Here is an 11,897-nt window from a genome sequence, read left to right on the forward strand (position 1 = left end):
ATGTAAATAATATTTTTAATACTAAAATATAATTTCTGTTGTTGTCCAGTGTGCCAGCTTAAACTTGGATAGAAAAAAACATGAATTCAGTTTGTATTTGCCTAATAAACAAACATTATATATATATATTTTATATTTTTAAACACATTTTTAAGAGATTTCTAAAATATTTATGATTTTTAATGACAGGTAGTCTAATAAATTTGTTAATTACTGGATCTGCAGCCTAAACCATACTCGAACATAACGTGAGCCTGGTTATAGGACATTACGATATTTATAATTACAAGAAAGTCAGCATTACAAATGTATTGTTGTAATATAAAATCCATTTGAAATATTACAGCATTAGTTGAAAATGTTTAGCAGCCTTTGTGGTGATGGGTTAATAGTACTGAAGACAACTAACCAGTGTAACCTGTAGATTGCCAAAAATGATTAACCTGAAAATGTATTTTGCCTTTCAAAAAGATCATTACTGAGTAATAGTAATACTGCATTACAAATATCAATGCGTAGACAACTTTAACATCACTTTCCATTAATACGTATATGTTTGCATATATTGTTCCTATGCATTATCAGTCCTGTGTATAGTGTCCAAGCCAACACAGATTACCATTTCACCATTTGTTTTACAGTTCTTTAAAAGGTGTGCATTTGTGCGTGTCTGTGTTTTATTTGAACAGTACACAAAAGTATTTAAGCACCAATAAATGAGTAAGTCTGAGGAAAATGTATTACAAAAACCACAACAAACTAGTTGAAGTCATCTGACTGCAAAGACTTTAGAACCACTGTGCTGAGATGTTGCTGAATGAAAAAGAAACTACCGCCAAAACAACTGCTGTGTGCATGTTTGATTAAAGGTTTCTTCTTTAGAGCGTTAGTCCTGCATTCCATGACTAATATTGATTCAAAGCTATCTAACAAACAACAAACATTTAAGTCAGCAGCAAGGACTTCTACTGTTGTCCAGGAAAGACTGGCAGCAGTAATTAAACATCTTTTCCTTTCTTTCTGTGACTAAACTATAACAATCGGTCAAAACGCATCAAGATTGGCAAACATTTGTCAAGCAACTGAAACACTGGTTTATCATGAATACTGTTAATGGTTCCTTCAAATCTGACCTTAAAGTTTCACTACCTAGTCATCTCACAATCATGGTAATGCACAGGAATGCAAAAATGAAACTGGCGATAGGTAAAAATATACCATAATAAAACAAAACGGCACAAGTCATCATAAACGTCAGCCGTAAAAAAGTGGACTAACATTTCTGAGTGGCTTGTTCATTTAAAAAATGCTTATTGTATGTAAAAATCAATGCACTTTGAGGTTTCAATGAGGGACCACAAGTCATACAAGCTGATAGCATGTTATACAAAACTGTTATGATCATGCATTAGTGAAAACTTACTTACTGACTTAAGATTAATTTAAGAGATCACCATAACATGTTCAAACTATCTGCACAGAAAATCCTTCCTTATGTGCCAGTGACATCATTGACTCTCAGAAAACCTCAAGCCTTTACAAAACATCAGAAGCAGGTTCATCTTTCCCTCTGAGGTGAATGTGGAAACGCAGTGTTTGCGTCCTCTTGGAGAGATTCCATGTCGGAGGATGTGAGAGTTCGGTTTGACACAGGGGCATTACATGGCCGGCTCTGCTGCAAAAAGCAAATCAGCCCCTTGTGATTTCTGCGTGTCTACGTGTCCTTACTCCAACCGGGCCCCGCACCGTTTCAGGGCTGAGAGAGACGCTTGCGTTTGAGCTTCTGCCTTGCCATTTCCTCCTTTCAAAACAAAAACAGAGAGAGGACAAGAGAGTACTGACAACACACTCTTGCATCCGCCGCGAAATAACGTCCATCTCTTCAAGCATCCATCCTGTGAGAATGGACGAGTGCGCACACGACAATCAGGCAACAAGGCAGGCTTTGTTAGTTAGGCACTCCTCTACTCCAACAATGGCATCTGGACTGTCCTCCAAACTAAGAGTCTCACGGCCACGTCACGCCAGTCTCTTCAAAAGCACGGCTGCTTTCACAACAACAACACCGGATCTCGAGTTTAAACATTTTTTTTTAATACTGTAGACCCAAATATGTCCTTGTTCTTAAAGTCTCAATATATTATATAATAGGATTTTATAAAAAAGGAAAAAAGGGAGTGGGGTTGTTGGCATAGTATTCTGTTGCAATATATACCACATCAATATGTACAGATTCCATGCTGCTGGTTAGTAATCACTGCAAAAGAAGAAAAAATGGACTGATTAGTGCGGAAGAATTAAAATGAGCAAATAACTACTGCATTCAGATATTCATGCACTGCAATTACAAAATCGCACACAGGCTGTAATATACTTACAAAATGCTCCTGTGTCAAATAAGCCAACAAATATGAATTCAATTGAATAATACTAAGCATGTGTTTTGACTTTGTTAGCCATTCCCCCAGAGCACTCTCTGCTGTGTCAAAATCATTTGGAAATGATTTCATAAGTTAATAAAATGATTTAAAAAAAACATGTTCGAAATTTTAACACTCACCTTGTGCCAGCAGCCCGGTATGGGTAGCCCGTCACGTCCCTGCAAGGTGAAAACAGAAGTTAAAAAAAGCGTGAAAATGTCCAGCGATGCATGCTTCCCTGCATCTGAAGAATTTGCACGCTGCTGATTTTAATGTCGGTTGGTGTGCCTTCACGGTCAGCCGTGTTATATTAAAAATCTAATTTTACTTTTGTTTTGATTTTAAGTCATATGTTACTCTAATAAATCCAGATTTCTAAGTACCACATTACTTTTATTATCACATTTAAAATGAACATTTCGATATTTGGAGAAATACTTGGATAACACGATGGTCGATCTGTTAAATAAGAGGTACAGTCAGCAGTCCAGTTAACTTAGCTTCACTTTGGATAGGTGCACCATCTTGACAGTACTGGGACACACCTCTTTATCTCTAAAAAGACGTGTGATAAAATGCACCTATCCATGCAAGCTGCTTTTAGAAATAATTGGTCATTGCAAAGAGCTTGCTGAGTCAGTTCATGCAATGTCTTCATCAACTATAAATGGTATTATTGTAAAGTGGAATTATTTAGGAACTATGACAACTTGACCAGAAAGTGTCAGACCATATAAAGTTAGTTATTGAGTGCTGTGCTGCATAGCACATAAAAGTTTCCTCAGTAAGTGCAGAGCTCCAAACCTCTGGCATTAACATCAGCACAGAAACTGTGCACCAGGAACTTCCTGCCATGGGTTTCCATGGCCATGTAGTGTATATGCTATATGTTTCCTTCTATTACTAGTCTCCAAACAAAACGATGCCAACCAGCTACAGAACTGTACCATGTCTCATATGTAACTCGTTGTCAGCATTTACCAAATGTCTGTCTGTGGCTCTGATTTTGCACGATCCTTCATACTGACGAAACTATTAATTACTATTATTTTCTTGATTACACCTGCTTTTTCCTCTTCTGTTTTCTTCTTTGCAATCAAGTATAGTAAGTAGTTCTGCATTTCAGGAACTTGGCATTGTGTGTATATTTCACAAATTCATAGCAAGCTCTACGTTTTTTGGCTTGATCAGGCCTAGACAGTTTTGCTGTTTATTATCTGTGAACGCCTTTCTTTATTATTATTGTTATTAAGCCAGACCCACATGAACAATGTGTTGGTAAATGTCAGTGTATATGTTTCAGAGTTGGGACCAGTTGGACCCCCCCCCCCAAAAGACCAAAATTTAAAGAAGCGTTTAAACAGTCAATAACAGCATCAGTTACAGTGATCAGAGAGAAGTGGGGAAAAGAAGCAAAGATACTGTACCAGAGGACAGGGGCCCTCAGGGCCAGAAGGAGGAAGAGGAGGAGTTGCAGGAGAAGAAACCGCTGCCTTCACAGACTGCTCTTTAGACTCATCGCACCCCTGTTAGCAGGAGCCGAGTAGACATTTAAAGCATAGAAGAACAAGTTCAGAAAAGCAGTTAAAGGGGGAAACAGAGATAAGATATATGCTAAGTGTTTTTAAACTAAAAAGCTAGAGGAAAGTGGGAGTAAGTAAATGAGCATTGCTGCAAAGCCTTTGTGTGTACATGTGTGGGGGAGACATACCACAGGACAAGGCTGGTCCAGACCCGGAGGACCTTGTTCACCCTTCTGGCCCTTTAGACCTCTCTTCCCTACTGTTCCTCTGTCACCCTGGGAGTGATGAGGACAACAGTTAAACAAATTCATACGCTTATCACATGCAGCTAATGAAGACAGCCCATTCATACACTGGAAATAGTTTAAGCAGTTTAAGTCAGTCATTATTGTTGCTATGTTAAAAAACTGAAGGAGGAAGATGCGATAAGCTGGAGGAGAACTGAAGATCTGTTTGGACTTACCTTGTCTCCTTTTTCGCCTCGATCACCTTTTTCTCCCCTCAGGCCTGGGAAACCCTGGATACAAAACCACAATCCATAAGGGAACTTATTACCCAATATATGTTAGACTTTATTTAAACTGAAGATACTGTGATAAAATAATGTCAACATGTATAGTTCTTCTTAGTAAGAAACTCACATCAAGTCCAGGCTCTCCTAGTCTTCCCTGCAAATACACATTGAGAAAGATTTTTTTTAAAAATAATGAATAAACCAGCAACGAACAACAGATCTATTAAACACTTTTATGGAGGTTGTTGTGTCCTTACTTTCTCTCCCTTGGCACCAGGAAGGCCCACTAAGCCCGGAGACCCAGGTGGACCTTGGAGGCCATCTGATCCCTGCAGTAAAAGCACACATTCATCACTGCATCATGTCCAGTTCTTGAGCCATGACCAACACGTTAGAATAATAATAAAGCCCATCATCACTTACTCTGGATCCAGGAGGACCACTGTCTCCCTTCTCTCCCTTTATCCCCACTCCTGGTTCACCCTGCATTACAGCAAAGCCACACTGAGTACAAGACAATGCATCATACAGCTGCCATCCGCCTCCATCACATACAGATAAACAAGCTTACCTTAGGACCAGGCATTCCATGCAGCCCCTGTAGGACATTGTGTGATGTGAGTCTTTGCAAACTACAGACCTGACTGGACTTGTTTTATCTGAAATGATATAAAGTTATGCTGCAGGTACTCACCATGGATCCAGGGTGCCCAGGTATTCCCGGTGGGCCTGGTGGGCCAGGTGGGCCTGGCTGGGAAATCATCTGAACCTTTAGCACCAATGAAAAAGTGGAAACAAGAAGAGAAGCATATAAATTAAGTGAAAAAAGTGGTTGAGAGTTTCTCAGCTAAATTCAAAACTTTGTATAGTCGTTCCTCAAAGTAACCAGAGAATTTCAGACTGTTTCATGTGTTTACTTCTTTAGATTCTCACTCATTTCCAAAACGAAAATCAATTGGAAAGAAAGTTAAAACTAGAGTAAAATCTACATCAATGAGTGTGAACATTATTCAGTTCTTTAAAGCAATGAAGCAGATGGTTCAAAACATGCAAATAACAAATAAATAACAATATATTTCCCTTTAAACTGTCTGTTTGGAGGTGCAGCAATCTGTAATGAACGTCAGAGGATTCATGTATTTCATACTCATACTAACCAAGTTGTCATCTAGTCTGCAGTCGCCTTTTTCTCCTTTCTGTCCATCCATACCCTGAGCCACAAAGAGCAGGATTAACTTTCAGCTGTTTTTAAAGTTGTCACCATTGTGTTATTAGCGAAATAGAGTCACTGTCGCTACTTACAGTAGGCCCAGAGAGACCCATCTCGCCTTTCTCTCCTCTCATGCCGGGAGGTCCTGTCTCACCCATGTCACCTTTGAGTCCCTGGAGATGAAGAAGAGATTAATAAGGCAGATGATGCTAAACGTCCCACTGACTACTATATGAAGTAGTGAAAGAAAAGGAACATGCGTCTGGGTGTAATATACTCTCTTTGTTGCTTTACCTTCTCCCCGTCAACTCCTGCTGGTCCAGGTAACCCGAGCTCACCCTGATGCAGAACAAAAAGAGGGAAGATGCACTCGGTGGACTAATATATCTGACTTTGTCTACAAAATCAGGCTTAGCATGTTTTGGGTATTTATCAAACAATAAATATCAGCCAATCACAGCTGTATGGCTTACCTTTTCCCCTGCAGGTCCTGGAGGTCCTGGTGGTCCAGGTGGCCCCTGGAGAAAAACAGGCAGAATAAAAGAAATGAGCACAAAGCTTTGTTGCATGACCTGTGTTAGACTAAATTAACCTAGCAGCAACTGATTTTCTGGTTTAGCTGATTACAGCTAGTCACCGACTTTGTGTGTCACTTGCTGCCGGGCTGGCGTGCTAACAACAGCTGCCTCTCTTGGTGGATAAAATTGCTCGTGCGAGCTGTGAGACCAAACTCAAACAGATCAAACCAAGACCTGAAAGCAACTATAAAGCTGTGGGGAGCTAAGGAGGTCTTTCTCTTACAAATAGTCATATGCATCATATAAAAATATGACACTATAACGGCTTTAATTAGAGCTGCAATTTTCAGACAGTCCCTTAGACATCTTCTGCATTTTTTATCCGCTCACTCTCACACTGTTTATCACAGTGAGGCTGGTAACTCATTATAAAAGGCCCAAATCGTGAACACAAAACGCTATAATTCACAATGTGGGCCTGACAGTAAACAAGTCCAAAACCTTCCTTCATTCCTTTTTGCTGATCACAACCAACTTGAAGCAATTTTTATCTTACAGAGATTGTAAAAGAGCTCTGAATGTGGTCTGTGCTACACAATAGCCTGGCACGGCTCTCTGTGATTGTCTGAATGATGGGACTGCTGGAGAAAACATTCATGTGACTTTATGTAACCCTAATGATGAATGAAGAATGGCGTGCATATATGTAATAGGCCATATTCTTCCCATGCAGCTCTGCCGTTATGCTATGAGTGATAGCTCTTGTAAATCCCTCCACTTAATCTTTATATTCACAATGCTACACTTGTTATTCCTCCTTGTAAAGGCTCCGGTCATCTTGAAGCAATAAAAAGGAAAAAAGCCAAGTCGCCTCCCAGAGGTGTACGATTCATTTTCCAGTTTCTAACTTGTTGTTCGTTCTCAGCTTTTAAAGCCATGGAAAATGATGTTTACAAGCAACTATTTGATCCCAGACACTCCATCACTGGAAAGTGAATGCTATTCATCTGCAAAATGACTGACAGTGACAAACAACCCATCTTAGCATTGTTTTAAACCAAATTCATCATCACCTAACATTTCACAACAAGCACATGAAACGCTGCTTTTCACACAAACAAGCGATCAACTCACAAGGTGGGTGGCCAGTGAGCGCTACCTGCTCCGTGGAGCCCTGCGTGTGAATTTGTGCCAACTAATTCGCAATGGCAAATAGCTTCCGATAGGATCTCGGGTCCATGCTTTCACCAATCCCTTTGCAACATTCTTATATTGCTTGTATTGATTGTTGCATGCAGGAGCTCAGCTCCAGGGGGACCTGGTTCATAATTGTTTTAAATCAAATGCATGCTCCACTTCTCAGAGAGCCATCTGCCAGTAGCACGTACTGCGGTGTACAGCGGGATCAAAGAAGCTGGTGTCTGAAGAGAGTGATGTGAGACTGTGTTGACAGTGAGGCGCTCCCTTCTCTATGTGCTAGCACAAAGTAAAACACACCATGCTGCCCTGTAGCAGGTTTCAAACACATACTTTTCACATACATGCCATAAAAACACAGAAGGCTTTTGATTTTTCTGCATAATTAATCAAAGCTCTTTAGGCTGCATGTCATCTGATAGCACAGCGGTGCTTTATTTGTAAGGGCTGTGCTTTTTTTCTGTCCCAAACAAATACACAAGAGACTCTGGAAAACTGAGACACTCAGTAATGCTCTTTAGATGTGGCCCCTAGAGTGACATCCAATACATATGAAGTCCAACACTCTTTGTTGAGGGCATCTACAAACACAAACAAAACCCATTAGCAAGAGAAAGCGGGCGATGCAGTAAATACACAAGAGATGCTTAGATGCAAATCTGTGCATTGGTGTTAGTTACTGTTCACACCGCCAAAAACATGCAGCAACAGCAGCAGCAGATTACCGAAACACTGATGGTGTTGATGGCCTGTCGAGGAGAAATGGCGACATGTTCAGTTTTTGGTTTCTTTTTACCACACTGCCAGCTCTGGTGTTATTTACTTATTTACTTGTTTTGAAAAGCTCTGCCTCAATCCTTATGTGGAATTCAGTCATAAGCGGCTGAATGAATCGGGTGTCGCTGACAACGACACTTGAATATGACTCACCTGCAAAGCATCTAGAAGCTTCCCATTGAAGTCGATGATGTCTGAAGCACCCGGGGTGCCCTTCTCACCAGGAAAACCCTGAGGCAGAAAAAAGAATAATGTAGGAATATTTGATATAAATGTAGAGATGCATAGATGGCTCAGCATAATAGCAGAAGGACAGAAATAACATACCATGGCTCCCTGTAGTCCTTGCTCTCCTCTTTCTCCTTTGTCACCCTGTTTGCACCATGAACACCATATTATGGTAAAACTCTTTCATAGCATAATTGTTAGCATTATTATTGATCATTATTATTTCAAAAACAATTTCAGATATGTTTCTTACCTTTAATCCTGGAAGTCCATCCATGCCTCGCTCTCCTTTTACTGCATTCCCAGGCTCGCCCTGTTTAAATGCACATTAAAGGTTAGAAACATACTTAAAATCATCCATGTCAGAGACATGAGAGTGGTAGAGTAAAGCTCGGCTTTACCTTTTGCCCCGGGACACCCTGTTGTGGATAACCAGGCTGCCCATCTTCTCCCTAGCAATTCAAAAGAGCCATTAAATGCAGAGAGAGCTACATATCTGGCTATATTAAAACAGCTTTTGAGCCCTTTGATGGCAACACTTCAGTTAAGATCAATAGTTTGTTAGCAGTCTTACCGGCCTCCCAGGCAGTCCCTGTGGCCCCTGAGGTGGAAATATATTAAAAAAATAAATTATGAATTTTTCAGACAGTCAAATTATTCCGACTAAAAAGACTCCAACAGCAAAAGCCAAATTGCTTCAGCTGTAAACCAAACAAAATGCGAAACAAACTCTTAAAGCTTAGTGTGAACTCTGCTCACCTCAGCTCCATCGCGACCAGGAAAACCCTGAAAGGACAGAGGAGACATTTAATGAGGTGAATCTACTTCAGGAACATGAATCTTTTTGGCCACTAGATGTCACTTTTCAATAAGGCATTCAAGGCAGTCTGTAGACTTCAGCTCCTTCAGCACGAGCTGGACTGTTTAGAGAATAATTACAGGAAATGGATGAATGATGAGCAGAGAAAAATAACAAAGACAGATGCTTCAATACAGGCCACAACTGGTTACCTAATTCATGGATAAGCAGGAAAATTCTGAAAATTATGCTCTTTTGGCCTTTCCAACAGCCAGATGTAAACCCAACTTCGGTCTAACTTGTTGGACAGCGGTGTTCCCGTGTCAGCAGTGATGATCAATCTTATGGCGTGTCGACCTCCCCAAAAAGGGTTCAAGAGACTTGCAAAATGCCCCTTAAGAATGCATTAAGAGAGTTTTCTTTCTTTGCTTTGACGCCCATTCATACAAAAGAAGACTAAACAAGTTTTATTCTGTTTGCAGTTGGATTTGAATTTGAAGCCTTCAAACTGAAGTCTGTGTTTGATGAGTGTTAAGCCAGTGAGCACAAACTTCTATCCATCAATGAGCTAACATATTTTTTATTTAGCTAAAAAGATCTTTTTTAGCGACTGTCTGCGACAGCCAGGTGGAGGCAGCTAAACATCTGCTATGAAGTCATTCATGGCGGAGACAGCTTAGAGGGCTCTTGTGCAAGAGCCTCTCTCCATTGCTTCCTCACACACAGATACACACACTACTATCAAGTAGTTGTGTTTACTTGATCGGCCAGTGGACCCTAATAAATGCACGATATAAATTGAAGGTTGTTAGCCTTCCATTCAGTAATATGCAGAAGCTGATTAGATATTCTCCAGCTGGCCAGCGTGCAAAAAGTGTCATCGTGATCCTTCCTACTGTTTTCTGGACCTGTTTTACTTTCATCTTTTTGGCACTGCTCTTTCTTTCTCATCATATTTCCTTACCAACATCTATCCATCCATACATTCATCAATCCACCCGAACCAACCAATTGCCAATTAACTTGACAATTATCCTGTGGGAAGCCATGCAGGCAGAACATGTAGACCCTGCTGATTGGAAGGTTAAAACCCAGTACCTTCTTACTTTAAGGTGACAGAGCTACCCGACAGCATGAGACATTTCATTCTATATAACAGATAAAAAACGATGGAGGTTTGAGTACACCAGGGCTGGCAGTCTCGCTCACTTTCTCCCGCTCGGCCCTCTTAGACATCTGCCTACAACATGGAGTGGCTCTCTGCAGGCCTCTGTGCTTTGTTTTGCTGTTTTGGGGTTTTGCAACTCCTTTAATCAACTTGAAGAGCACATTTGCAATCGACTAGGTTACAGGATGGGCCCCCTTTTCTCTTCGACCCGTCTGTTTTTTGTCATTTTCTGAGCTGCGCTGGCTTTCCCTGCTGTTGGTTCAGCAGTTCTCAAGTGACCCACACCGAAACCAACATTTTTCACTTGAATCCCTTGCTGTCCTCTTGTGCCAGTTGAGGGTAACAGCGCATTCATTCCTACACTTGAATAAACAAAAATTACCTTCGTAGTCTCCTTCTCTTCAATTCAATAACCACAGCTGCAAGTTTTGCTGCATCTGAACTAGACCCTGGGAAGCAAAAAGTTAATTTTAAGAAACGAAAACGGCCACAGGCGAGGAGTGTACTATTGTTTGGTGAGACCGGCAAACTGCCCATGAACTCACCACAGTGCCATATCAGTTTCAGCGTGCACAGCAACACAGTTGTGGTAGGAGGGTGGGAGAATGTGGATTTGGAAAGGGGGGGGTGTTGGAGAACTTTGTGGCCGCTAACTTACACAAAACAGATGAGGCCAGGAGTAGACTTGCTATTCTGGGACTTCTTTAGGTAAGCCACAGCATGCTGGCAAATCCCAGAAAAATGAGAATAGGGGTTCATTGCCATTTGCTGTGTACACCCTTACCCCTTAAATATATGTATAGGATTCCACATTTACAGGTTGGAGCTACACAGTTTGCAATCTGTCACAGTGTTGTGGTTAAAGAGTATGATGGGAGTAACAAAGCCACTGATGACTGAGGTGTTCTAAGTGGCTGCAATGCTTGTGGTGTAACCTTAGTTTGACAGCCAGAAGGGATGGAGTAAGAGGAGATCTACAGTGGGGGTGGGAGGGCATTGTTTTGTTGAGTCAGTGTGGATTTGGCTCTTGTACAGTACTGTGCAAAAGTCTTGAGTCATCCATCATTTCTTCATATTTTACAAGGAAAATGGGAAATACGTGCAGTGATTTATTGAAACGTCAGCAAACACATGGAAATACTGACTTAAATACAAGCCTGAAAGTCAATATTTGGTGTCGCCACCTTTATTCTTCACACAGCCTGAACTCTCTTAGGCAGATTTCTTGTCATTTCCTTAAGCAGTCTTCAGGAATAGTTTTTCAGGCTTCTTGGGGAACTTTTGTTCTGTTTTCTGTCAAGATGAGCCTACACTGCTTCGATACTGCTGAGGTCTGGGCTCTGAAGAGGCCAATCCATGACTGATAGTGTTGCACTGTTTGTTTTTCTATCCAGGTATGCTTTTACTGGGCGATCGTGGCTCAAGAGTTGGGAGTTCGCCTTGTAATTGGAAGGTTGCCGGTTCGAGCCCCTGCTTGGACAGTCTCGGTCGTTGTGTCCTTGGGCACACACTTCACCCGTTGCCTACTGGTGGTGGTCAGAGG

The 11,897-nt window shown here is 41.1% G+C and overlaps 1 protein-coding gene across 8 annotated transcripts in view; it reads right to left on the bottom strand.

The window, feature by feature from the left end:
- Window positions 1-11,897, bottom strand: part of col23a1a (collagen type XXIII alpha 1 chain a) — a 126,460-nt gene that overhangs the window by 773 nt on the left and 113,790 nt on the right. For 4 of the 8 annotated variants that reach the window (XM_014333282.2, XM_014333284.2, XM_014333280.2 and 1 more), the window contains 21 exons: window positions 9,147-9,173; window positions 8,962-8,988; window positions 8,789-8,839; window positions 8,641-8,700; window positions 8,487-8,531; window positions 8,313-8,390; window positions 8,108-8,131; window positions 6,141-6,185; window positions 5,962-6,006; window positions 5,760-5,840; window positions 5,615-5,668; window positions 5,152-5,226; window positions 5,029-5,055; window positions 4,881-4,940; window positions 4,715-4,786; window positions 4,585-4,611; window positions 4,407-4,460; window positions 4,132-4,218; window positions 3,848-3,946; window positions 2,561-2,599; window positions 1-1,801 (listed from right to left, as the gene is read on the bottom strand). The exon at window positions 1-1,801 is cut by the window's left edge and continues 773 nt beyond it. In XM_014333282.2, coding sequence (XP_014188768.1) covers window positions 1,751-1,801; window positions 2,561-2,599; window positions 3,848-3,946; window positions 4,132-4,218; window positions 4,407-4,460; window positions 4,585-4,611; window positions 4,715-4,786; window positions 4,881-4,940; window positions 5,029-5,055; window positions 5,152-5,226; window positions 5,615-5,668; window positions 5,760-5,840; window positions 5,962-6,006; window positions 6,141-6,185; window positions 8,108-8,131; window positions 8,313-8,390; window positions 8,487-8,531; window positions 8,641-8,700; window positions 8,789-8,839; window positions 8,962-8,988; window positions 9,147-9,173 — 1,128 coding nt within the window. In that variant the 3' untranslated portion in view covers window positions 1-1,750. Of the gene's footprint in view, window positions 2,258-2,560; window positions 2,600-3,847; window positions 3,947-4,131; window positions 4,219-4,406; window positions 4,461-4,584; window positions 4,612-4,714; window positions 4,787-4,880; window positions 4,941-5,028; window positions 5,056-5,151; window positions 5,227-5,614; window positions 5,669-5,759; window positions 5,841-5,961; window positions 6,007-6,140; window positions 6,186-8,107; window positions 8,132-8,312; window positions 8,391-8,486; window positions 8,532-8,640; window positions 8,701-8,788; window positions 8,840-8,961; window positions 8,989-9,146; window positions 9,174-11,897 lie in introns of all 8 variants that reach the window. The other 4 variants (XM_014333283.2, XM_014333281.2, XM_014333285.2 and 1 more) reach the window with 4 other exon arrangements.

The sequence above is a fragment of the Haplochromis burtoni genome, unplaced genomic scaffold, assembly GCF_018398535.1.
Source record: "Haplochromis burtoni strain Fernald_Lab_line unplaced genomic scaffold, NCSU_Asbu1 Contig_10, whole genome shotgun sequence".
Classification (NCBI taxonomy): Eukaryota; Metazoa; Chordata; class Actinopteri; order Cichliformes; family Cichlidae; genus Haplochromis; species Haplochromis burtoni.